General features: G+C 48.2%; 1 protein-coding gene across 1 annotated transcript in view; it reads left to right on the plus strand.

The window, feature by feature from the left end:
• LOC140367189 (T-cell differentiation antigen CD6-like) overlaps positions 1-12001 on the plus strand; it is a 47811-nt gene extending 35810 nt beyond the window's left edge. The window contains exons 4-5 of the mRNA XM_072453544.1: positions 8518-8603; positions 11930-12001. Of these exons, the coding sequence (XP_072309645.1) occupies positions 8518-8603; positions 11930-12001 (158 nt within the window). The remainder of the gene's footprint in view (positions 1-8517; positions 8604-11929) is intronic.
• The last annotated feature ends 15330 nt before the right edge of the window (positions 12002-27331 follow it).

A 27331-nucleotide genomic window follows, 5' to 3' on the forward strand; every position in this document is an offset into this window, starting at 1 on the left:
GAGTCACAGTCTCATGTTAGAGTCACAGTCTCATGTTAGAGTCACAGCCTCATGTTAGAGTCACAGTCTCATGTTAGAGTCACAGTCTCATGTTAGTCACAGTCTCATGTTAGAGTCACAGTCTCATGTTAGAGTCACAGTCTCATGTTAGAGTCACAGTCTCATGTTAGAGTCACAGCCTCATGTTAGAGTCACAGTCTCATGTTAGAGTCACAGTCTCATGTTAGAGTCACAGTCTCATGTTAGAGTCACAGCCTCATGTTAGAATCACAGTCTCATGTTAGAGTCACAGCCTCATGTTAGTCACAGCCTCATGTTAGAGTCACAGTCTCATGTTAGAGTCACAGCCTCATGTTAGAGTCACAGTCTCATGTTAGAGTCACAGCCTCATGTTAGAGTCACAGTCTCATGTTAGAGTCACAATCTCATGTTAGAGTCACAGCCTCATGTTAGAGTCACAGCCTCATGTTAGACTCACAGTCTCATGTTAGAGTCACAGTCTCATGTTAAAGTCACAGTCTCATGTTAGAGTCACAGCCTCATGTTAGAGTCACAGCCTCATGTTAGAGTCACAGCCTCATGTTAGAGCCTCATGTTAGAGTCACACCCTCATGTTAGAGTCACAGTCTCATGTTAGAGTCACAGTCTCATGTTAGAGTCACAGTCTAGTGTTAGAGTCACAGTCTCATGTTAGAGTCACAGCCTCATGTTAGAGTCACAGCCTCATGTTAGAGTCACAGTCTCATGTTAGAGTCACAGTCTCATGTTAGAGTCACAGCCTCATGTTAGAGTCACAGCCTCATGTTAGAGTCACAGTCTCATGTTAGAGTCACAGTCTCATGTTAGAGTCACAGTGTCATGTTAGAGTCACAGCCTCATGTTAGTCACAGTCTCATGTTAGAGTCACAGTCTCATGTTAGAGTCACAGTCTCATGTTAGAGTCACAGCCTCATGTTAGAGTCACAGCCTCATGTTAGAGTCACAGTCTCATGTTAGAGTCACAGCCTCATGTTAGAGTCACAGCCTCATGTTAGAGTCACAGTCTCATGTTAGAGTCAATGTCTCATGTTAGAGTCACAGTCTCATGTTAGAGTCACAGCCTCTTGTTAGAGTCACAGCCTCATGTTAGAGTCACAGTCTAGTGTTAGAGTCACAGTCTCATGTTAGAGTCACAGTCTCATGTTAGAGTCACAGTCTCATGTTAGTCACAGTCTCATGTTAGAGTCACAGTCTCATGTTAGAGTCACAGCCTCATGTTAGAGTCACAGTCTCATGTTAGAGTCACAGTCTCATGTTAGAGTCACAGTCTCATGTTAGAGTCACAGCCTCATGTTAGAGTCACAGCCTCATGTTAGAGTCTCATGTTAGAGTCACAGCCTCATGTTGGAGTCACAGTCTCATGTTAGAGTCACAGTCTCATGTTAGAGTCACAGTCTCATTTAGAGTCACAGCCTCATGTTAGAGTCACAGTCTCATGTTAGAGTCACAGTCTCATGTTAGAGTCAATGTCTCATGTTAGAGTCACAGTCTCATGTTAGAGTCACAGCCTCTTGTTAGAGTCACAGCCTCATGTTAGTGTCACAGTCTAGTGTTAGAGTCACAGTCTCATGTTAGAGTCACAGTCTCATGTTAGTCACAGTCTCATGTTAGAGTCACAGTCTCATGTTAGAGTCACAGCCTCTTGTTAGAGTCACAGCCTCATGTTAGAGTCACAGTCTAGTGTTAGAGTCACAGTCTCATGTTAGAGTCACAGTCTCATGTTAGAGTCACAGTCTCATGTTAGAGTCACAGTCTCATGTTAGTCACAGTCTCATGTTAGAGTCACAGTCTCATGTTAGAGTCACAGCCTCATGTTAGAGTCACAGTCTAGTGTTAGAGTCACAGTCTCATGTTAGAGTCACAGTCTCATGTTAGAGTCACAGTCTCATGTTAGAGTCACAGTCTCATGTTAGTCACAGTCTCATGTTAGAGTCACAGTCTCATGTTAGAGTCACAGTCTCATGTTAGAGTCACAACCTCATGTTAGAGTCACAGCCTCATGTTAGAGTCACAGCCTCATGTTAGAGTCACAGTCTCATGTTAGAGTCACAGCCTCATGTTAGAGTCACAGCCTCATGTTAGAGTCAGAGCCTCATGTTAGAGTCACAGTCTCATGTTAGAGTCACAGTCTCATGTTAGAGTCACAGTCTCATGTTAGTCACAGTCTCATGTTAGAGTCACAGTCTCATGTTAGAGTCACAGTCTCATGTTAGAGTCACAGCCTCATGTTAGAGTCACAGTCTAGTGTTAGAGTCACAGTCTCATGTTAGAGTCACAGTCTCATGTTAGAGTCACAGTCTCATGTTAGAGTCACAGTCTCATGTTAGTCACAGTCTCATGTTAGAGTCACAGTCTCATGTTAGAGTCACAGTCTCATGTTAGAGTCACAACCTCATGTTAGAGTCACAGCCTCATGTTAGAGTCACAGCCTCATGTTAGAGTCACAGTCTCATGTTAGAGTCACAGCCTCATGTTAGAGTCACAGCCTCATGTTAGAGTCACAGCCTCATGTTAGAGTCACAGTCTCATGTTAGAGTCACAGTCTCATGTTAGAGTCACAGTCTCATGTTAGTCACAGTCTCATGTTAGAGTCACAGTCTCATGTTAGAGTCACAGTCTCATGTTAGAGTCACAGTCTCATGTTAGAGTCACAGCCTCATGTTAGAGTCACAGTCTCATGTTAGAGTCACAGCCTCATGTTAGAGTCACAGTCTCATGTTAGAGTCACAGTCTCATGTTAGTCACAGTCTCATGTTAGACTCAGTCTCATGTTTAGAGTCACAGCCTCATGTTAGAGTCACAGTCTCATGTTAGAGTCACAGTCTCATGTTAGAGTCACAGCCTCATGTTAGAGTCACAGTCTCATGTTAGAGTCACAGTCTCATGTTGGAGTCACAGTCTCATGTTAGTCACAGTCTCATGTTAGAGTCACAGTCTCATGTTAGTCACAGTCTCATGTTAGAGTCACAGCCTCATGTTAGAGTCACAGTCTCATGTTAGTCACAGTCTCATGTTAGAGTCACAGTCTCATGTTAGAGTCACAGCCTCATGTTAGAGTCACAGCCTCATGTTAGAGTCACAGTCTCATGTTAGAGTCACAGCCTCATGTTAGAGTCACAGTCTCATGTTAGAGTCACAGTCTCATGTTAGAGTCACAGTCTCATGCTATCACAGCCTCATGTTAGAGTCACAGTCTCATGTTAGAGTCACAGTCTCATGTTAGAGTCACAGCCTCATGTTAGAGTCACAGTCTCATGTTAGAGTCACAGTCTCATGTTAGTCACAGTCTCATGTTAGAGTCACAGTCTCATGTTAGAGTCACAGTCTCATGTTAGAGTCACAGCCTCTTGTTAGAGTCACAGTCTAGTGTTAGAGTCACAGTCTCATGTTAGAGTCACAGTCTCATGTTAGAGTCAATGTCTCATGTTAGAGTCACAGCCTCATGTTAGAGTCACAGTCTCATGTTAGAGTCACAGTCTCATGTTAGAGTCACAGCCTCATATTAGAGTCACAGTCTCATGTTAGAGTCACAGTCTCATGTTAGAGTCACAGTCTCATGTTAGAGTCAATGTCTCATGTTAGAGTCACAGTCTCATGTTAGAGTCACAGCCTCTTGTTAGAGTCACTGCCTCGTGTTAGAGTCACAGTCTAGTGTTAGAGTCACAGTCTCATGTTAGAGTCACAGTCTCATGTTAGAGTCACAGTCTCATGTTAGTCACAGTCTCATGTTAGAGTCACAGTCTCATGTTAGAGTCACAGTCTCATGTTAGAGTCACAGCCTCTTGTTAGAGTCACAGCCTCATGTTAGAGTCACAGTCTAGTGCTAGAGTCACAGTCTCATGTTAGAGTCACAGTTTCATGTTAGAGTCACAGTCCCATGTTAGAGTCACAGTCTCATGTTAGAGTCACAGTCTCATGTTAGTCACAGTCTCATGTTAGAGTCACAGTCTCATGTTAGAGTCACAACCTCATGTTAGAGTCACAGCCTCATGTTAGAGTCACAGCCTCATGTTAGAGTCACAGCCTCATGTTAGAGTCACAGTCTCATGTTAGAGTCACAGTCTCATGTTAGAGTCACAGTCTCATGTTAGAGTCACAGCCTCATGTTAGAGTCACAGCCTCATGTTAGAGTCACAGTCTCATGTTAGAGTCACAGTCTCACGTTAGAGTCACAGTCTCATGTCAGAGTCACAGTCTCATGTCAGAGTCACAGTCTCATGTTAGAGTCACAGTCTCATGTTAGAGTCACAGCCTCATGTTAGAGTCACAGTCTCATGTTAGAGTCACAATCTCATGTTAGAGTCACAGCCTCATGTTGGAGTCACAGTCTCATGTTAGAGTCACAGCCTCATGTTAGAGTCACAGTCTCATGTTAGAGTCACAGTCTCATGTTAGAGTCACAGTCTCATGTTAGTCACAGTCTCATGTTAGAGTCACAGTCTCATGTTAGAGTCACAGTCTCATGTTAGAGTCACAGCCTCATGTTAGAGTGACAGTCTCAAGTTAGAGTCACAGTCTCATGTTAGAGTCACAGTCTCATGTTAGTCACAGTCTCATGTTAGAGTCACAGTCTCATGTTAGAGTCACAGCCTCATGTTAGAGTCACAGCCTCATGTTAGAGTCACAGTCTCATGTTAGAGTCACAGCCTCATGTTAGAGTCACAGTCTCATGTTAGAGTCACAGTCTCATGTTAGAGTCACAGCCTCATGTTAGAGTCACAGTCTCATGTTAGAGTCACAGTCTCATGTTAGAGTCACAGTCTCATGTTATCACAGCCTCATGTTAGAGTCACAGTCTCATGTTAGAGTCACAGTCTCATGTTAGAGTCACAGCCTCATGTTAGAGTCACAGCCTCATGTTAGAGTCACAGTCTCATGTTAGAGTCACAGTCTCATGTTAGAGTCACAGTCTCATGTTAGAGTCACAGCCTCATGTTAGAGTCACAGTCTCATGTTAGAGTCACAGTCTCATGTTAGAGTCACAGTCTCATGTTAGAGTCACAGTCTCATGTTAGAGTCACAGTCTCATGTTAGAGTCACAGTCTCATGTTAGAGTCACAGCCTCATGTTAGAGTCACAGTCTCATGTTAGAGTCACAGTCTCATGTTAGAGTCACAGCCTCATGTTAGAGTCACAGCCTCATGTTAGAGTCACAGTCTCATGTTAGAGTCACAGTCTCATGTTAGAGTCACAGCCTCATGTTAGTCACAGTCTCATGTTAGACTCAGTCTCATGTTAGAGTCACAGCCTCATGTTAGAGTCACAGTCTCATGTTAGAGTCACAGTCTCATGTTAGAGTCACAGCCTCATGTTAGAGTCACAGTCTCATGTTAGAGTCACAGTCTCATGTTAGAGTCACAGTCTCATGTTAGAGTCACAGCCTCATGTTAGTCACAGTCTCATGTTAGACTCAGTCTCATGTTAGAGTCACAGCCTCATGTTAGAGTCACAGTCTCATGTTAGAGTCACAGTCTCATGTTAGAGTCACAGCCTCATGTTAGAGTCACAGTCTCATGTTAGAGTCACAGTCTCATGTTAGAGTCACAGCCTCATGTTAGAGTCACAGTCTCATGTTAGAGTCACAGCCTCATGTTAGAGTCACAGTCTCATGTTAGTCACAGTCTCATGTTAGAGTCACAGTCTCATGTTAGAGTCACAGCCTCATGTTAGAGTCACAGTCTCATGTTAGAGTCACAGTCTCATGTTATCACAGCCTCATGTTAGAGTCACAGTCTCATGTTAGAGTCAAAGTCTCATGTTAGAGTCACAGCCTCATGTTAGAGTCACAGCCTCATGTTAGAGTCACAGTCTCATGTTAGAGTCACAGTCTCATGTTAGAGTCACAGTCTCATGTTAGAGTCACAGTCTCATGTTAGTCACAGTCTCATGTTAGAGTCACAGCCTCATGTTAGAGTCACAGTCTCATGTTAGAGTCACAGCCTCATGTTAGAGTCACAGCCTCATGTTAGAGTCACAGTCTCATGTTAGAGTCACAGTCTCATGTTAGTCACAGTCTCATGTTAGACTCAGTCTCATGTTAGAGTCACTGCCTCTTGTTAGAGTCACAGTCTCATGTTAGAGTCACAGTCTCATGTTAGAGTCACAGCCTCATGTTAGAGTCACAGTCTCATGTTAGAGTCACAGTCTCATGTTAGAGTCACAGTCTCATGTTAGTCACAGTCTCATGTTAGAGTCACAGTCTCATGTTAGTCACAGTCTCATGTTAGAGTCACAGCCTCATGTTAGAGTCACAGTCTCATGTTAGTCACAGCCTCATGTTAGAGTCACAGCCTCATGTTAGAGTCACAGTCTCATGTTAGAGTCACAGCCTCATGTTAGAGTCACAGTCTCATGTTAGAGTCACAGTCTTATGTTAGAGTCACAGTCTCATGTTATCACAGCCTCATGTTAGAGTCACAGTCTCATGTTAGAGTCACAGTCTCATGTTAGAGTCAAAGCCTCATGTTAGAGTCACAGTCTCATGTTAGAGTCAAAGTCTCATGTTAGAGTCACAGTCTCATGTTAGAGTCACAGCCTCATGTTAGAGTCACAGTCTCATGTTAGAGTCACAGTCTCATGTTAGAGTCACAGTCTCATGTTAGAGTCACAGCCTCATGTTAGAATCACAGTCTCATGTTAGAGTCACAGCCTCATGTTAGTCACAGCCTCATGTTAGAGTCACAGTCTCATGTTAGAGTCACAGCCTCATGTTAGAGTCACAGTCTCATGTTAGAGTCACAGCCTCATGTTAGAGTCACAGTCTCATGTTAGAGTCACAATCTCATGTTAGAGTCACAGCCTCATGTTAGAGCCTCATGTTAGAGTCACAGTCTCATGTTAGAGTCACAGTCTCATGTTAGAGTCACAGCCTCATGTTAGAGTCACAGCCTCATGTTAGAGCCTCATGTTAGAGTCACACCCTCATGTTAGAGTCACAGTCTCATGTTAGAGTCACAGTCTCATGTTAGAGTCACAGTCTAGTGTTAGAGTCACAGTCTCATGTTAGAGTCACAGCCTCATGTTAGAGTCACAGTCTCATGTTAGAGTCACAGTCTCATGTTAGAGTCACAGCCTCATGTTGGAGTCACAGTCTCATGTTAGAGTCACAGCCTCATGTTAGAGTCACAGTCTCATGTTAGAGTCACAGTCTCATGTTAGAGTCACAGTCTCATGTTAGTCACAGTCTCATGTTAGAGTCACAGTCTCATGTTAGAGTCACAGTCTCATGTTAGAGTCACAGCCTCATGTTAGAGTCACAGTCTCAAGTTAGAGTCACAGTCTCATGTTAGAGTCACAGTCTCATGTTAGTCACAGTCTCATGTTAGAGTCACAGTCTCATGTTAGAGTCACAGCCTCATGTTAGAGTCACAGCCTCATGTTAGAGTCACAGCCTCATGTTAGAGTCACAGTCTCATGTTAGAGTCACAGCCTCATGTTAGAGTCACAGTCTCATGTTAGAGTCACAGTCTCATGTTAGAGTCACAGTCTCATGTTAGTCACAGTCTCATGTTAGAGTCACAGTCTCATGTTAGAGTCACAGCCTCATGTTAGAGTCACAGTCTCATGTTAGAGTCACAGTCTCATGTTAGTCACAGTCTCATGTTAGAGTCACAGTCTCATGTTAGAGTCACAGTCTCATGTTAGAGTCACAGTCTCATGTTAGAGTCACAGCCTCATGTTAGAGTCACAGTCTCATGTTAGAGTCACAGCCTCATGTTAGAGTCACAGTCTCATGTTAGAGTCACAGTCTCATGTTAGTCACAGTCTCATGTTAGACTCAGTCTCATGTTAGAGTCACAGTCTCATGTTAGAGTCACAGCCTCATGTTAGAGTCACAGTCTCATGTTAGAGTCACAGTCTCATGTTAGAGTCACAGTCTCATGTTAGTCACAGTCTCATGTTAGAGTCACAGTCTCATGTTAGTCACAGTCTCATGTTAGAGTCACAGCCTCATGTTAGAGTCACAGTCTCATGTTAGTCACAGTCTCATGTTAGAGTCACAGTCTCATGTTAGAGTCACAGCCTCATGTTAGAGTCACAGCCTCATGTTAGAGTCACAGTCTCATGTTAGTCACAGTCTCATGTTAGAGTCACAGTCTCATGTTAGAGTCACAGCCTCATGTTAGAGTCACAGCCTCATGTTAGAGTCACAGTCTCATGTTAGAGTCACAGTCTCATGTTAGAGTCACAGCCTCATGTTAGAGTCACAGTCTCATGTTAGAGTCACAGTCTCATGTTAGTCACAGTCTCATGTTAGAGTCACAGCCTCATGTTAGAGTCACAGCCTCATGTTAGAGCCTCATGTTAGAGTCACACCCTCATGTTAGAGTCACAGTCTCATGTTAGAGTCACAGCCTCATGTTAGAGTCACAGTCTCATGTTAGAGTCACAGTCTCATGTTAGAGTCACAGTCTCATGTTAGAGTCACAGTCTCATGTTAGAGTCACAGTCTCATGTTAGAGTCCTTTTGTGTTGCAGATTCAGACTCACACTTGATCTTCAGAGTCCTGGTCGTTCTTCTGTCGATTGTCACAATCGTCCTTCTACTTTTCTACTGCTGCAAGGTACTGGAGTCTTTAGTCCTGGTTTAGACCTGGTTTAGTCCCGGTTTAGTCCCGGTTTAGTCCCGGTTTAGTCCTGGTTTAGTCCTGGTTCAGTCCTGGTTTAGACCTGGTTTAGTCCTGGTTTAGTCCTGGTTTAGACCTGGTTTAGTCCCGGTTTAGTCCCGGTTTAGTCCCGGTTCAGTCCTGGTTTAGACCTGGTTTAGTCCTGGTTTAGTCCTGGTTTAGTCCTGCTTTAGTCCTGGTTTAGTCCTGGTTTAGTCCTGGTTTAGACCTGGTTTAGACCTGATTTAGTCCTGGTTTAGTCCTGGTTTAGTCCTGGTTTAGTCCTGCTTTAGTCCTGGTTTAGTCCTGCTTTAGTCCTGCTTTAGTCATGGTTTAGTGCTGGTTTAGTCCTGGTTTAGTCCTGCTTTAGTCCTGCTTTAGTCCTGTTTTAGTCCTGCTTTAGTCCTGGTTTAGACCTGCTTTAGTCCTGGTTTAGTCCTGGTTTAGTCCTGCTTTAGTCCTGGTTTAGTCCTGCTTTAGTCCTGCTTTAGTCCTGGTTTAGTCCTGCTTTAGTCCTGCTTTAGTCCTGGTTTAGACCTGTGTTAGTCCTGGTTTAGTCCTGCTTTAGTCCTGCTTTAGTCCTGCTTTAGTCCTGGTTTAGTCCTGCTTTAGTCCTGCTTTAGTCCTGCTTTAGTCCTGGTTTAGTCCTGCTTTAGTCCTGGTTTAGTCCTGCTTTAGTCCTGCTTTAGTCCTGGTTTAGTCCTGCTTTAGTCCTGGTTTAGTCCTGCTTTAGTCCTGGTTTAGTCCTGCTTTAGTCCTGCTTTAGTCCTGCTTTAGTCCTGGTTTAGTCCTGGTTTAGTCCTGTGTTAGTCCTGGTTTAGTCCTGGTTTAGTCCTGCTTTAGTCCTGGTTTAGTCCTGGTTTAGTCCTGCTTTAGTCCTGCTTAGTCCTGCTTTAGTCCTGCTTTAGTCCTGGTTTAGTCCTGTGTTAGTCCTGCTTTAGTCCTGGTTTAGTCCTGGTTTAGTCCTGGTTTAGTCCTGCTTTAGTCCTGCTTTAGTCCTGCTTTAGTCCAGGTTTAGTCCTGCTTTAGTCCTGCTGTAGTCCTGGTTTAGTCCTGCTTTAGTCCTGCTTTAGTCCTGGTTTAGTCCTGGTTTAGTCTTGGTTTAGTCCTGGTTTAGTCCTGCTTTAGTCCTGCTTTAGTCCTGGTTTAGTCCTGGTTTAGTCCTGATTTAGTCCTGGTTTAGTCCTGGTTTAGTCCTGCTTTAATCCTGGTTTAGTCCTGCTTTAGTCCTGGTTTAGTCCTGGTTTAGTCCTGGTTTAGTCCTGCTTTAGTCCTGCTTTAGTCCTGCTTTAGTCCTGGTTTAGTCCTGCTTTAGTCCTGGTTTAGTCCTGGTTTAGTCCTGTGTTAGTCCTGCTTTAGTCCTGGTTTAGTCCTGCTTTAATCCTGGTTTAGTCCTGCTTTAGTCCTGGTTTAGTCCTGGTTTAGTCCTGTGTTAGTCCTGCTTTAGTCCTGGTTTAGTCCTGGTTTAGTCCTGCTTTAGTCCTGCTTTAGTCCTGCTTTAGTCCTGGTTTAGTCCTGCTTTAGTCCTGGTTTAGTCCTGGTTTAGTCCTGTGTTAGTCCTGCTTTAGTCCTGGTTTAGTCCTGGTTTAGTCCTGCTTTAGTCCTGGTTTAGTCCTGCTTTAGTCCTGGTTTAGTCCTGGTTTAGTCCTGCTTTAGTCTTGCTTTAGTCCTGGTTTAGTCCTGGTTTAGTCCTGGTTTAGTCCTGCTTTAGTCCTGGTTTAGTCCTGCTTTAGTCCTGCTTTAGTCCTGGTTTAGTCCTGCTTTAGTCCTGCTTTAGTCCTGCTTTAGTCCTGGTTTAGTACTGGTTTAGTCCTGGTTTAGTCCTGCTTTAGTCCTGCTTTAGTCCTGGTTTAGTCCTGGTTTAGTCCTGCTTTAGTCCTGCTTTAGACCTGGTTTAGTCCTGGTTTAGTCCTGCTTTAGTCCTGGTTTAGTCCTGGTTTAGTCCTGGTTTAGTCCTGCTTTAGTCCTGGTTTAGTCCTGGTTTAGTCCTGGTTTAGTCCTGCTTTAGTCCTGGTTTAGTCCTGGTTTAGTCCTGCTTTAGTCCTGGTTTAGTCCTGGTTTAGTCCTGGTTTAGTCCTGCTTTAGTCCTGCTTTAGTCCTGGTTTAGTACTGGTTTAGTCCTGCTTTAGTCCTGGTTTAGTCCTGGTTTAGTCCTGGTTTAGTCCTGCTTTAGTCCTGCTTTAGTCCTGCTTTAGTCCTGGTTTAGTCCTGGTTTAGTCCTGGTTTAGTCTTGGTTTAGACCTGCTTTAGTCCTGGTTTAGTCCTGATTTAGTCCTGCTTTAGTCCTGGTTTAGTCCTGGTATAGTCCTGCTTTAGTCCTGGTTTAGTCCTGGTTTAGTCCTGGTTTAGTCCTGCGTTAGTCCTGGTTTAGTCCTGCTTTAGTCCTGGTTTAGTCCTGGTTTAGTCCTGGTTTAGTCCTGCTTTAGTCCTGCTTTAGTCCTGGTTTAGTCCTGCTTTAGTCCTGCTTTAGTCCTGCTTTAGTCCTGCTTTAGTCCTGGTTTAGTCCTGGTTTAGACCTGCTTTAGTCCTGCTTCAGTCCTGCTTTAGTCCTGGTTTAGTCCTGCTTTAGTCCTGGTTTTGTCCTGCTTTAGTCCTGGTTTAGTCCTGCTTTAGTCCTGGTTTAGTCCTGGTTTAGTCCTGGTTTAGTCCTGCTTTAGTCCTGGTTTAGTCCTGGTTTAGTCCTGGTTTAGTCCTGCTTTAGTCCTGCTTTAGTCCTGCTTTAGTCCTGGTTTAGTCCTGCTTTAGTCCTGGTTTAGACCTGGTTCAGTCCTGCTTTAGTCCTGCTTTAGTCCTGATTTAGTCCTGGTTTAGTCCTGCTTTAGTCCTGGTTTAGTCCTGGTTTAGTCCTGGTTTAGTCCTGCTTTAGTCCTGGTTTAGTCCTGGTTTAGTCCTGGTTTAGTCCTGCTTTAGTCCTGCTTTAGTCCTGCTTTAGACCTGGTTTAGTCCTGGTTTAGTCCTGGTTTAGACCTGGTTCAGTCCTGCTTTAGACCTGGTTTAGACCTGGTTTATTCCTGGTTTAGTCCTGGTTTAGACCTGGTTCAGTCCTGCTTTAGTCCTGCTTTAGTCCTGGTTCAGTCCTGCTTTAGTCCTGCTTTAGTCCTGGTTTAGTCCTGCTTTAGTCCTACTTTAGACCTGGTTTAGTCCTGGTTTAGTCCTGGTTTAGTCCTGCTTTAGTCCTGTGTTAGAACTACTTCAGTCATTGTTTGTTTGGGGTTTATTCTTTCATGTTTCTTCATAGTTTTGACCTGAATGTTTGTTGTGAACAGAACCTCCTGTTGTGTCAGGTCAGGGCCAGAGGCGGCGCTAGAGAGACGCCCGAAGTGGAGCTGGAGTTAGACGTGTTCAGCTCCTCCTGAGCGCCTGCTCCTCCCCCACCTCAAGTCCTTCACCTCCCCCTGCTGGACCCCCTGCTGGACCTCCTGCTGAACCCCCTGCTGGACCTCCTGCTGGACCTCCTGCTGGACCCCCTGCTGGACCCCCTGCTGGACCCCCTGCTGGACCTCCTGCTGGACCCCCTGCTGGACCCCCTGCTGGACCCCCTGCTGGACCCCCTGCTGGACCCCCTGCTGGACCTCCTGCTGGACCCCCTGCTGGACCCCCTGCTGGACCCCCTGCTGGACCCCCTGCTGGACCCCCTGCTGAACCCCCTGCTGGACCCCCTGCTGGACCTCCTGCTGGACCCCCTGCTGGACCCCCTGCTGGACCCCCTGCTGGACCCCCTGCTGGACCCCCTGCTGGACCTCCTGCAGTTCCTCTAGAGTCAACAGGTCTGTGGACGACGCCATCAACCTGGCTCTCCACTTCCTCCTGCAGCACCTGGACTCCTCGGGAACCTACACCAAGATCAACACCACCTCCTGCTCTGCTCCAGGACAAGCTCTCCCAGCTCAACGGGCCTGACTCCACCTGCAGGGGGAGCGCAAACTCCACCTGCAGGGGGAGCGCAAACTCCACCTGCAGGGGGAGCGCAAACTCCACCTGCAGGGGGAACGCAAACTCCACCTGCAGGGGGAACGCTGACTCCACCTGCAGGGGGAACGCTGACTCCACCTGCAGTACACAAACAGCTGCACCTCCAGCCACGCCTCCGTAAAACTAATTAAGTTTGTGGACGACACCCCCCTCATCACCATGACGACACCACCCTCATCACCATGACGACACCACCCTCATCACCATGACGACACCACCCTCATCACCATGACGACACCACCCTCATCACCATGACGACACCACCCTCATCACCATGACGACACCACCCTCATCACCATGACGACACCAGCCTCATCACCATGACGACACCAGCCTCATCACCATGACGACACCACCCTCATCACCATGACGACACCACCCTCATCACCATGACGACACCAGCCTCATCACCATGACGACACCAGCCTCATCACCATGACGACACCACCCTCATCACCATGACGACACCACCCTCATCACCATGACGACACCAGCCTCATCACCATGACGACACCACCCTCATCACCATGACGACACCAGCCTCATCACCATGACGACACCACCCTCATCACCATGACGACACCACCCTCATCACCATGACGACACCACCCTCATCACCATGACGACACCACCCTCATCGGGCTCATCTGGGACGGTCATGAGTCTGTCTACAGGAGGTGGAGCGGCTGGTGCAGCGTAACAACCTGGAGCCACCACCAGCTCCTCATCAAGAAGGAAGAGGAAGAGGAAGTACTTCCTGCAGCAGCTGAGGAAAGACAAGATGACAGAGGAAAAGATGGTGCAGTTCTACACCGCCATCATTGAGTCCACCCTCATCACCTCCATCACCTCCTCCATCACCTCCTCCATCACCTCCTCCATCACCTCCTTCATCACCTCCTCCATCACCTCCTCCATCATCACCTCCTCCATCACCTCCTCCATCACCTCCTCCATCATCACCTCCTCCATCACCTCCTCCATCACCTCCTCCTCCATCACCTCCTCCATCATCACCTCCTCCATCACCTCCATCATCACCTCCTCCATCACCTTCTCCATCATCACCTCCTCCATCACCTCCTCCATCACCTCCTCCATCATCACCTCCTCCATCACCTCCCCCATCACCTCCTCCTCCATCACCTCCTCCATCATCACCTCCTCCATCACCTCCTCCATCACCTCCTCCATCACCTCCTCCATCATCACCTCCTCCATCACCTCCTCCATCACCTCCTCCATCATCACCTCCTCCATCACCTCCCCCATCACCTCCTCCTCCATCACCTCCTCCATCATCACCTCCTCCATCACCTCCTCCATCACCTCCTCCATCATCACCTCCTCCATCACCTCCTCCATCATCACCTCCTCCATCACCTCTCCCATCACCTCCTCCTCCATCACCTCCTCCATCATCACCTCCTCCATCACCTCCTCCATCACCTCCTCCATCACCTCCTCCATCATCACCTCCTCCATCACCTCCTCCATCACCTCCTCCATCATCACCTCCTCCATCACCTCCCCCATCACCTCCTCCTCCATCACCTCCTCCATCATCACCTCCTCCATCACCTCCTCCATCACCTCCTCCATCACCTCCTCCATCATCACCTCCTCCATCACCTCCTCCATCATCACCTCCTCCATCACCTCCCCCATCACCTCCTCCTCCATCACCTCCTCCATCATCACCTCCTCCATCACCTCCTCCATCACCTCCTCCATCACCTCCTCCATCACCTCCTCCATCATCACCTCCTCCATCACCTCTCCCATCACCTCCTCCTCCATCACCTCCTCCATCATCACCTCCTCCATCACCTCCTCCATCACCTCCTCCATCACCTCCTCCATCATCACCTCCTCCATCACCTCCTCCATCATCACCTCCTCCATCACCTCTCCCATCACCTCCTCCATCACCTCCTCCATCCTCACCTCCTCCATCACCTCCTCCATCATCACCTCCTCCATCACCTCCCCCATCACCTCCTCCTCCATCACCTCCTCCATCACCTCCTCCATCACCTCCTCCATCATCACCTCCTCCATCACCTCCTCCATCATCACCTCCTCCATCACCTCTCCCATCACCTCCTCCTCCATCACCTCCTCCATCATCACCTCCTCCATCACCTCCTCCATCACCTCCTCCATCACCTCCTCCATCATCACCTCCTCCATCACCTCCTCCATCACCTCCTCCATCATCACCTCCTCCATCACCTCCTCCATCATCACCTCCTCCATCACCTCTCCCATCACCTCCTCCTCCATCACCTCCTCCTCCATCACCTCCTCCATCATCACCTCCTCCATCACCTCCTCCATCACCTCCTCCATCATCACCTCCTCCATCACCTCCTCCATCATCACCTCCTCCATCACCTCTCCCATCACCTCCTCCTCCATCACCTCCTCCATCATCACCTCCTCCATCACCTCCTCCATCATCTCCTCCATCATCACCTCCTCCATCACCTCCTCCTCCATCACCTCCTCCATCATCACCTCCTCCATCACCTCCTCCATCACCTCCTCCATCACCTCCTCCATCATCACCTCCTCCATCACCTCCTCCATCATCACCTCCTCCATCACCTCTCCCATCACCTCCTCCTCCATCACCTCCTCCATCATCACCTCCTCCATCACCTCCTCCATCACCTCCTCCATCACCTCCTCCATCATCACCTCCTCCATCACCTCCTCCATCATCACCTCCTCCATCACCTCTCCCATCACCTCCTCCTCCATCACCTCCTCCATCATCACCTCCTCCATCACCTCCTCCATCACCTCCTCCATCACCTCCTCCATCATCACCTCCTCCATCACCTCCTCCATCACCATGTGGTACACTGGAGCCACAGCCAGGAACAAACAGAGTGATTGACTGTACACTTCCATCTCTGAAGGACCTGTACGTCTCAAGGACTCTGGGACGAGAGGCCACTCCCCTCAGGCAGGAGGCCACTCCCCTCAGGCAGGAGGCCACTCCCCTCAGGCAGGAGGCCACTCCCTTCAGGCAGGAGGCCACTCCCCTCAGGCAGGAGGCCACTCCCCTCAGGCAGGAGGCCACTCCCCTCAGGCAGGAGGCCACTCCCCTCAGGCAGGAGGCCACTCCCTTCAGGCAGGAGGCCACTCCCCTCAGGCAGGAGGCCACTCCCCTCAGGCAGGAGGCCACACCCCTCAGGCAGGAGGCCACTCCCCTCAGGCAGGAGGCCACTCCCCTCAGGCAGGAGGCCACTCCCCTCAGGCAGGAGGCCACTCCCCTCAGGCAGGAGGCCACTCCCCTCAGGCAGGAGGCCACTCCCCTCAGGCAGGAGGCCACACCCCTCAGGCTGTTGGACTCATGAACACGTCTTAAACACTTTCTGCTCTTCTTGTGTAAATTCAACTGTACATTTGTGAACATATTAAGCTTAATTTCATTCTTATTTCTTATCTATAGCTTATTGTTATTTTATCCCACAGCAGATTTAAATTTGTTTCTTTTTTATTCATTGTTGATTGTTTTATGTTGCACTGAGTCACCAAAGCTTCTTATGTTTGTGAATTCTGTTCATTGACGATGGAAATAAACCTTTTCTGATTCTGATTCTGATTCTCTGCTCGTTCATAAAACATAAACTCCTCCTCCTCCTCTGTGGGTGGTCTCTATTCCTCCCTTCAAGCTCAGGTCCTCGACCAGAGGCCCCTGGGAGCTTGAGGGTCCTTCAGTATCTTTGCTGTTCCTGCACTTTTCTGGACCGAGATGTCTGATGCTCAAGTCATTCCTCCAGTTTGGGGGTCACTGCCCCACGTGCTCCGGTCACTTCAGCACCACTGACACCTTCAGGCTCCAGACCTTCTCCAGCTCCTCTGAGGCCTTGGGAGTTCTCTAGTTTCTCATGTTTTTCCGGATGTTTCCATCACATTGCAATGTCCACCACCACAGCTTTCCTCTGACCCTTGAGACCACCACTATGTCCAGTTGGTTCTCCTTCATTATTCGGTCTGTCTGTGTCTCTGTCTTTAAGGACTAAAAGATGTTTTCACAGAACGTATTATTGAGCGTCTGCGTCACATTTATTTTTACATATCAGGATTTTGGACGCGTTTCAACTTCTTAACACTTTCAACAACTTATATCTCTTTACGATCGCTTTCACCATCTTAGGGGCTATTACTTTTGACAGTAATACTTAAATTTCTAATGCTAACGCTAATGCTAACTGCAAAACGCAGTAGAAAACATGGACGGGCGGGAAGGCGAGAGCCATCATCGCTTTAATTATAATTATTATGATGAGGCCCGAGCGCCACGAGCTGGCGAGAGGCCTCTGAGTTCCGTAAGGCTGTGCGGAGCACGTGCTAAAGAGCGCACTAAACGAGCTTTACGGGGATGACGACCGCTACGTCAATTTGGCACAAAATTCCATTTTAGCATCTCAATCAAAAAAGTCAATGAGACTCATGTCATAATTGTTACATCGTTGCCGTAGCGATGACAGAAACCTCCCATGTGATTCCAATGGGGAAATCGCCAGATCTCTGAACATGACATTTTATACTTTTACAAACTCCTTCAAGGGCGTTCGCCCGATTGACCTGAAATGTCACGGTGAGTTTTAACATTTTTATTCGAAGAGTCACAGACTTCGTGCGGCGGAGCCGCAAACTTTTCCCTTCATATGTAAAGCAGAGGGAGAAGACCAGCTGGATTCAGCAGTAGATGTAATAAAAAGGTAAATTGGGGCGTGTCAGCCCCCTCTTGTGGCTCTATTTAATATTATTATTATTATTATTGAGTGTTGTGTGTATTTGTGTACGTTTGTACGTTTGTACGTTTGTCCCGTAGTGTGTACTTTGTCCCGTAGTGTGTACTTTGTCGTGTACTTGTGTACTGAGAAGCCATGATCAGAATTATGAGGTCAAGAAAAAATCATGTGATAAAGGTGGTGCTGCCCTCTGGTGGTGGAGTGTGTGCACTTTTAGAAAGACTTCAATCATAACTTTTTATGAATCTCAAACTCTAAACTCAGACCTCACATGTGTTTCCTCGTGTTTTCCGCGGGGTCATCAGAGGGGTCAGAGAGGTCATCAGAGGGGTCAGAGAGGAGTCAGAGAGGGGTCATCAAAGGGGTCAGAGAGGGGTCATCAGAGGGGTCAGAGAGGGGTCACCAGAGGGGTCATCAGAGGGGTCAGAGAGGTCATCAGAGGGGTCAGAGAGGGGTCATCAGAGGGGTCAGAGAGGTCATCAGAGGGGTCATCAGAGGGGTCAGAGAGGTCATCAGAGGGGTCAGAGAGGGGTCATCAGAGGGGTCATCAGAGAGGTCATCAGAGGTCATCAGAGGGGTCAGAGAGGTCATCAAAGGGGTCAGAGAGGTCATCAGAGGGGTCATCGAGGTCATCAGAGGGGTAATCAGAGGGGTCAGAGAGATCATCAGAGGGGTCAGAGAGGGGTCAGAGAGGGGTCATCAGAGGGGTCATCAGAGGGGTCATCAGAGGGGTCAGAGAGGTCATCAGAGGGGTCATCAGAGGGGTCAGAGAGGTCATCAGAGGGGTCAGAGAGGGGTCATCAGAGGGGTCATCAGAGAGGTCATCAGAGGGGTCAGAGAGGTCATCAGAGGGGTAATCAGAGGGGTCAGAGAGATCATCAGAGGGGTCAGAGAGGGGTCAGAGAGGGGTCATCAGAGGGGTCATCAGAGGGGTCAGAGAGGTCATCAGAGGGGTCATCAGAGGGGTCAGAGAGGTCATCAGAGGGGTCAGAGAGGGGTCATCAGAGGGGTCATCAGAGAGGTCATCAGAGGGGTCAGAGAGGTCATCAGAGGGGTCAGAGAGGTCATCAGAGGGGTAATCAGAGGGGTCAGAGAGGTGATCAGAGGGGTCAGAGAGGTCATCAGAGGGGTAATTAGAGGGGTCAGAGTCCAGACTTGTCCTGATGATCAAAGGGACCTCCTGAGAACAGCCGTTTATCCGTTTCAAGTTTCACTAAAAAAGAACTAAAAACTCTGTTTATTCACCAAAAACTCACACGTCACACGAGGCGTTTGTGTTTGTCCAGTTTATTCTTCCACACTTTAAATGATCACGGCACATTATGACATCAACGTGACGAGGAAGAGGCCAGGTGGTGGCGCTCTCCGTGTCCAGGCGGTGGCGCTCTCCGTGTTCAGGCGGTGGCGCTCTCTGTGTCCAGGCGGTGGCGCTCTCCTCCAGAACACTGATTTCTCGTGGTGCTAGACAAGAGGCAGATCTAAGGCACCGCAGGAAACCAGCCTCTGGAGGAGGAAAGAGGAACTGCAGCCTGCAGCTGGAGGGCATCCGGCTCAAACAGCTTCGCAGTGACATCACTGAGGACAAAAACAGAGTCACGATTCACAGGCGGAGCATCTGAAGGAAGGGTAGATAGGGTAGATAGGGAGTCTGAATTATAGAGAAGGAGAGAGAGCAAGAGAGAGACGAGAGAGACAGAGAGAGAGAGAGAGAGAGACAGAGAGAGAGACGAGAGTGAGACAGAGAGTGAGACAGAGAGAGAGAGAGAGAGAGAGAGAGAGAGAGAGACAGAGAGAGACAGAGAGAGACAGAGAGAGACAGGGAGAGAGACGAGAGAGACAGAGAGAGACAGGGAGAGAGACGAGAGAGACAGAGAGAGACAGACAGACAGAGAGAGAGAGAGAGAGAGAGAGAGAGAGAGAGACAGAGAGAGAGAGACAGAGAGAGACAGAGAGAGACAGGGAGAGAGACGAGAGAGACAGAGAGAGACAGAGAGAGACAGAGAGAGACAGGGAGAGAGACGAGAGAGACAGAGAGAGACAGACAGACAGAGAGAGAGAGAGAGAGAGGGTCAAACGTCCGTCCATCTCTGACCGCATGACGAGACAGAATGTACAGCGCGTCAGCCAATCAGGAGCCAAAAGGCGGCAAGAGGCGGAGTCTTGTTCACGTGTGCGTCCGGGGCAATTCTGACGCCGCGACTTCTGCGACTAATGAGGTTCTCCCAGGCGGGCGTTCCCTCGTCAGGATTTGTGTTAGCGCTCCATCTACTGGCCTCGAAGGCAAGACAAGCCAGAAAAACCAGGGACTAAACCAGGACTAAACCAGGTCTAAACCAGGACTAAACCAGGACTAGACCAGGACTAGACCAGGACTAGACCAGGACTAAACCAGGACTAGACCAGGTCTAAACCAGGTCTAAACCAGGACTAGACCAGGACTAGACCAGGACTAAACCAGGACTAGACCAGGTCTAAACCAGGTCTAAACCAGGACTAAACCAGGACTAAACCAGGACTAAACCAGGACTAAACCAGGTCTAAACCAGGTCTAAACCAGGACTAGACCAGGACTAGACCAGGACTAAACCAGGACTAGACCAGGTCTAAACCAGGTCTAAACCAGGACTAAACCAGGACTAAACCAGGACTAAACCAGGACTAAACCAGGTCTAAACCCGGTCTAAACCAGGACTAAACCAGGACTAAATAAGGAACAGGACTATCATCGTAAGACATAATTATCACAAACACTAGTAGTAACTAAAGGTAAAGTACAAGTACAGATTAAAAGCAGTATTAGTATTGAAATAAACTCTGACCTCTCAGATCCTGTGTTTTTCTCCGGTTTGGCCCAGGACTCCACTCACATGCCGCTCACAGCAGAGGGGCGTCCACATCCGACCAGAGACCGGGAAGTACACGCCCCCAGGAAGTACACACCTCCAGTAAAGACACGCCCCCAGGAAGTACACACCTCCAGTAAAGACACACCCCCAGGAAGTACACACCCCGCCCCCATACACAGGCAGAACGCGCAGCAGTGAGTACTTTCACACGGCCAGAAAACATCACAGAACTCAGAATTACACGGGATTTTTAGAGTAATTTTTTAAAACAAAACCATTTAAAATAACTCAAAATACAATCATAAGAACTGAAAAAGCTGTTTAACCACAAAAGTACATTTAAAAGTAGTGTGATTTTTACGTGTTTACCGTTTATATCACAGTCACTTTTGCGTTCACGTGTTTTACTTTATAAAGCCGGTCACATGGTACATAGAAAATGAAGTACTTTTGTTTAGTGTCAATATAATCGTGATATTTCTTCTCACAATAAATCGCAACATTAAAATTGATACTTTGACATTCCGACTTTTTCACATCATTTTGCAAAGTGTGAACAATCAGGCGGAAATCAGATTAGTCACGGTTCATAAATCTGATAACTGCAGATCAGAATGTACATGTCAAGGTAAAGATACACCTCGTCAAATATTACTAACGTTAGGGACTTTACAGCTAACGGTTTGGTCACAGTCATAGCTAACGCTAGGGACATTACAGCTAACGGTTTAGTCACAACCACAGCTAACGTTAGGGACATTACAGCTAACGGTTTAGTCACAGTCACAGCTAACGTTAGGGACTTTACAGCTAACGGTTTAGTCACAGTCACAGCTAACGTTAGGGACATTACAGCTAACGGTTTGGTCACAGTCACAGCTAACGTTAGGGACATTACAGCTAACGGTTTGGTCACAGCTAACGTTAGGGACTTTACAGCTAACGGTTTGGTCACAGTCACAGCTAACGTTAGGGACATTACAGCTAACGGTTTGGTCACAGCTAACGTTAGGGACATTACAGCTAACGGTTTAGTCACAGCTAACGTTAGGGACATTACAGCTAACGGTTTAGTCACAACCACAGCTAACGTTAGGGACATTACAGCTAACGGTTTAGTCACAGTCACAGCTAACGTTAGGGACTTTACAGCTAACGGTTTGGTCACAGTCACAGCTAATGTTAGGGACATTACAGCTAACGGTTTGGTCACAATCACAGCTAACGTTAGGGACATTACAGCTAACGGTTTAGTCACAATCACAGCTAACGTTAGGGAGATTACACCTAACGGTTTAGTCACAATCACAGCTAACGTTAGGGACATTACAGCTAACGTTAGGGACATTACAGCTAACGGTTTAGTCACAATCACAGCTAACGTTAGGGACTTTACAGCTAACTGTTTAGTCACAGTCACAGCTAACGTTAGGGACTTTACAGCTAACGGTTTGGTCACAGTCACAGCTAACGTTAGGGACATTACAGCTAACGGTTTGGTCACAGCTAACGTTAGGGACATTACAGCTAACGGTTTAGTCACAGCTAACGTTAGGGACATTACAGCTAACGGTTTAGTCACAACCACAGCTAACGTTAGGGACATTACAGCTAACGGTTTAGTCACAGTCACAGCTAACGTTAGGGACTTTACAGCTAACGGTTTGGTCACAGTCACAGCTAATGTTAGGGACATTACAGCTAACGGTTTGGTCACAATCACAGCTAACGTTAGGGACATTACAGCTAACGGTTTAGTCACAATCACAGCTAACGTTAGGGAGATTACACCTAACGGTTTAGTCACAATCACAGCTAACGTTAGGGACATTACAGCTAACGTTAGGGACATTACAGCTAACGGTTTAGTCACAATCACAGCTAACGTTAGGGACATTACAGCTAACGGTTTAGTCACAATCACAGCTAACGTTAGGGAGATTACACCTAACGGTTTAGTCACAATCACAGCTAACGTTAGGGACATTACAGCTAACGTTAGGGACATTACAGCTAACGGTTTAGTCACAATCACAGCTAACGTTAGGGACATTACAGCCAACGGTTTAGTCACAATCACAGCTAACGTTAGGGAGATTACAGCTAACGGTTTAGTCACAATCACAGCTAACGTTAGGGACATTACAGCTCATGCGCACACGCACGCGCACCTGCACGCGCACACAGAGAGTGCATTGTGGGTAATGGAAGCAGCAAAATACAGGGCTCGGCGTGGGCGTGTTTCATGTCAAATATTTGCCCGTTCACAGCAGAAGGAAAGTACTTTGTGAAGCGCTTTGACGACTTGGCCTTGGTTTATCTATTTGTTTAACTTTATAGCTTTGCCTGGAATGTTCCACAGTATGGCATTAAATGTACTTATTTAACTCCATATAGAGGAGATGATACTGTGGGACTTTTATAGCTGTGAGCACAAAGTTCATGTAGTGTAACACAGGGGCCCCAACCACCAGGCCCAGAAACGGGCCCCGGGCCACACAACCACCAGGCCCAGAAACGGGCCCCGGGCCACACAACCACCAGGCCCAGAAACAAGCCCCGGGCCACACAACCACCAGGCCCAGAAACGGGCCCCGGGCCACACAACCACCAGGCCCAGAAACAGCGTTACATACGTGTTATTGGCGTGTGTAATGAGGTTTCCACAGGTTTATACTGGACTGTGGCGTGAGCGATACACGCGGAGCTGCTGTTTCAAATGGACGAGTTCCGTCTTTTTACGTTTCAAAATGGTCCAAACGATCAGATTCCTAGTGATAGACGGTGTACCTGGAGCAGAAGGGGCGTGTCTCAGGTAGGATCACGCCCACGCACACATACCTTTTATTACCCAGCGCACGGCAACAATGGAGCGCACGCAGCACAAACACAGACCTGCTGTTTGGACCTGTCAAAGACTTATGCAGATATTCAAGCCAAAGTTCAGTAAATAAATGCACGTCACTGAGTTACACAAAGTACAATGGATCTTTAACTCTTTCGCTCTTTAAAGTGCCAATGACGGGTTTTTACAATGTACCTTTGACTTTATTTGGTGTATTTGTACATATAAAATATAGTTTCACACCGCACGCCGGGATCAGAGAGAACACATGATCAAAGCCAAATACATTCAACGTTTTAAATCTTTTCCTGTGATAAAGTGAATCAGTTTTCAAATTGAGACTAGCTTAGTTTATTGTGTAGCTCCATTTGTCGTGCCGGGACAGAAGATGTTCAAGTCCCTCTAAGATGTAGCATTTCTGTGGTAGAGGAACCCTATGCAGACACGGGCAGAACATGCAAACTCCACCCTGAGATGTGCAGATGTGCAGATGTGCAGATGTTCAGATGTGCAGATGTGCAGATGTTCACATGTGCAGATGTGCAGATGTGCAGATGTGCAGATGTGCAGATGTTCACATGTGCAGATGTGCAGATGTGCAGATGTGCAGATGTTCACATGTGCAGATGTGCAGATGTGCAGATGTTCACATGTGCAGATGTGCAGATGTGCAGATGTGCAGATGTTCAGATGTTCAGATGTGCAGATGTGCAGATGTGCAGATGTGCAGATGTTCAGATGTTCAGATGTGCAGATGTGCAGATGTGCAGATGTGTTTGCAGCACCAGAAGTGGCTAAACTTTTCTGAACTTCATTTCTCTGAAATGTCTAAAACATTTTGTTCTGACTAATGAAAGTGACAGTTTTCGTTTGACTGAAAATGAAAGAGTGAATCAAACTTCAAATGACGCTTCAGCCTCAGATCTCACACTGAGCCTGAGTCAGAACTGCTCACTTTACATTATACTGCATTTGACCCGTCCTTCAGCACTGCTGCATGGGTCTAAACCTGGGTCTAAACACGGGTCAAACCCTGTCGGGAGCAGCGCTCGAGGACCAGAGGGACAGGCTTTGGGGACACTGTGTGTATTTTGGGTCATGAGGAGCAGTTTACTCTGTGACCCACTGGTCAGTGACGCCCAGTCACAAAATCACAGCAGTGAAACTGCACAGAAAGACCCGGCCCGCCCCAACGTACGTACGTACGTATGCGTGTGTATGTATGTATGTATGTATGGATGGATAGATAGATATAACATATATACATATGATAAGTGGCCTCCTCCACTGCAGCTAGAACAATCTCCATAACTACAGAACAATACATAGAACTCCATTGAAGCCGCTGTAGCATCACCTCTTCGTCTCCATGGAGACAGATATTTATGTCACATTCCAGACATGGCATATTAACATCTATCCACCAGACAAAAATCAAAGTTACACATTGTCCCTTTAAACGAGGGACGTCATTGTCTGATTGACATCATCCTCATCAAAGTGTGACATTTTCTCACGTGACTTTTGGATCAAAGTGTAGTTCAAGTTGATCTCGCTTCATTTGCATAAGCTCAAGCGGCCGGTCCAGGTCCTGCCCCCCCCGCGAGGCCCGGACCCCCCGCGAGGCCCGGACCCCCCGCGAGGCCCGGACACGCACGCGCGTCTCTTGTTTACTTGTTCCTCTATTTCGATGTGCGTCACGGCGCGTGGAATGCGGACGCGGCGCAAACACGGCCAGAAAACCTTCGCGACGTGACCAAAACATGTTCAACCGACACGTTCCGCGGGGCAGAGGCGCGGGACAGAGGCGCGGGACAGAGGCGCGGGGAGCGGAGAGACGCGAGACGCACACCGGAAGACACTTTCACGCAACTGCGTCACGCGCGGACCTTTCCAGAAGTTCACCTCGGTCCGTGACGTGATGTTCGGCCCGGGAAGAGCGCGTGTCCCGCACCGGCAGGTGCACTCGCCGTGTCCCGGTTTGAGAAAAACACGCAGGCTTCAGATCCACGCGGTGCGCTGCGTGACCCATGTGACTGCCGCACGCGCTGTCCTGGAAACTTAAAGGGACCGTCCCACGTGACGAGGGGAGGAGGAGGAGAAGAGGAGGAGGAGGAGGAGAAGAGGTGGAGGGGAGGAAAATTATGCTGGGAAGTCCAGAAGAACAAGTGCATGTCTGTGTCTGTGGAAGTGGACATGTCTGTGGACGTGTCTGTGGACGTGGACGTGGACGTGGACGTGTCTGTGGACGTGGACGTGTCTGTGGACGTGCACGTGCACGTGTCTGTGGACGTGTCTGTGGACGTGCACGTGTCTGTGGACGTGCACGTGTCTGTGCACGTGTCTGTGGACGTGTCTGTGGACGTGTCTGTGGACATGTCTGTGGACATGTCTGTGGACGTGGACGTGTCTGTGGACGTGGACGTGTCTGTGGACGTGGACGTGTCTGTGGACGTGGACGTGTCGTGAGTCAGAGCAGCGTTTCCCGGAACCAGATGACACATGTGAAAGGAGCAGATGAGGCCTTTTATTACCATATATACACTTGTATATCAGCCATAACACACTGAAGAAGGCACAACTCCAGTAGGTGGCGCTAAATGCACCTTTGATGTCCAGGTCTTATTAAAGTCTTAATCGTCTCTCACTTCAGAAGACTCGAGTCAGACTCAGTGTGAGTGGTTTATGCTCAGATCTGAGCTGCTGTCGCTCCTTTCTTACATCAGATTCTTAATGAGGTTTGGTCCTCAGAGTGACCTCAGAGTGACCTCAGAGTGACCTCAGAGTCACATCAGAGTGACCTCAGAGTGACCTCAGAGTGACCTCAGAGTGACCTCAGAGTCACATCAGAGTGACCTCAGAGTGACCTCAGAGTGACATGAGAGTGACCTCAGAGTGACAGGAGAGTGACCTCAGAGTGACCTCAGAGTGACCTCAGAGTCACATCAGAGTGACCTCAGAGTGACATGAGAGTGACCTCAGAGTGACATGAGAGTGACCTCAGAGTGACAGGAGAGTGACCTCAGAGTGACAGGAGAGTGACCTCAGAGTGACAGGAGAGTGACCTCAGAGTGACCTCAGAGTGACATGAGAGTGACCTCAGAGTGACAGGAGAGTGACCTCAGAGTGACCTCAGAGTGACATGAGAGTGACCTCAGAGTGACAGGAGAGTGACCTCAGAGTGACCTCAGAGTGACATGAGAGTGACCTCAGAGTGACCTCAGAGTGACATGAGAGTGACCTCAGAGTGACATGAGAGTGACCTCAGAGTGACAGGAGAGTGACCTCAGAGTGACCTCAGAGTGACATGAGAGTGACCTCAGAGTGACAGGAGAGTGACCTCAGAGTGACCTCAGAGTGACATGAGAGTGACCTCAGAGTGACCTCAGAGTGACATGAGAGTGACCTCAGAGTGACATGAGAGTGACCTCAGAGTGACATGGGCGTGACCTCAGAGTGACAGTAGAGTGACCTCAGAGTGACCTCAGAGTGACATGAGAGTGACCTCAGAGTGACCTCAGAGTGACCTCAGAGTGACATGAGAGTGACCTCAGAGTGACAGGAGAGTGACCTCAGAGTGACCTCAGAGTGACCTCAGAGTCACATCAGAGTGACCTCAGAGTGACAGGAGAGTGACCTCAGAGTGACAGGAGAGTGACCTCAGAGTGACAGGAGAGTGACCTCAGAGTGACCTCAGAGTGACATGAGAGTGACCTCAGAGTGACATGAGCGTGACCTCAGAGTGACAGGAGAGTGACCTCAGAGTGACCTCAGAGTGACATGAGAGTGACCTCAGAGTGACATGAGAGTGACCTCAGAGTGACAGGAGAGTGACCTCAGAGTGACCTCAGAGTGACATGAGAGTGACCTCAGAGTGACATCAGAGTGACCTCAGAGTGACCTCAGAGTGACATGAGAGTGACCTCAGAGTGACATGAGAGTGACCTCAGAGTGACCTCAGAGTGACCTCAGAGTCACATCAGAGTGACCTCAGAGTGACATGAGAGTGACCTCAGAGTGACCTCAGAGTGACAGGAGAGTGACCTCAGAGTGACATGAGAGTGACCTCAGAGTGACAGGAGAGTGACCTCAGAGTGACAGGAGAGTGACCTCAGAGTGACCTCAGAGTGACATGAGAGTGACCTCAGAGTGACCTCAGAGTGACATGAGAGTGACCTCAGAGTGACATGAGAGTGACCTCAGAGTGACATCAGAGTGACCTCAGAGTGACAGGAGAGTGACCTCAGAGTG

Source organism: Eucyclogobius newberryi, unplaced genomic scaffold (assembly GCF_026437365.1).
Source record: "Eucyclogobius newberryi isolate DKJ021-1_F unplaced genomic scaffold, fEucNew1.0.hap1 SCAF_2, whole genome shotgun sequence".
Classification (NCBI taxonomy): Eukaryota; Metazoa; Chordata; class Actinopteri; order Gobiiformes; family Gobiidae; genus Eucyclogobius; species Eucyclogobius newberryi.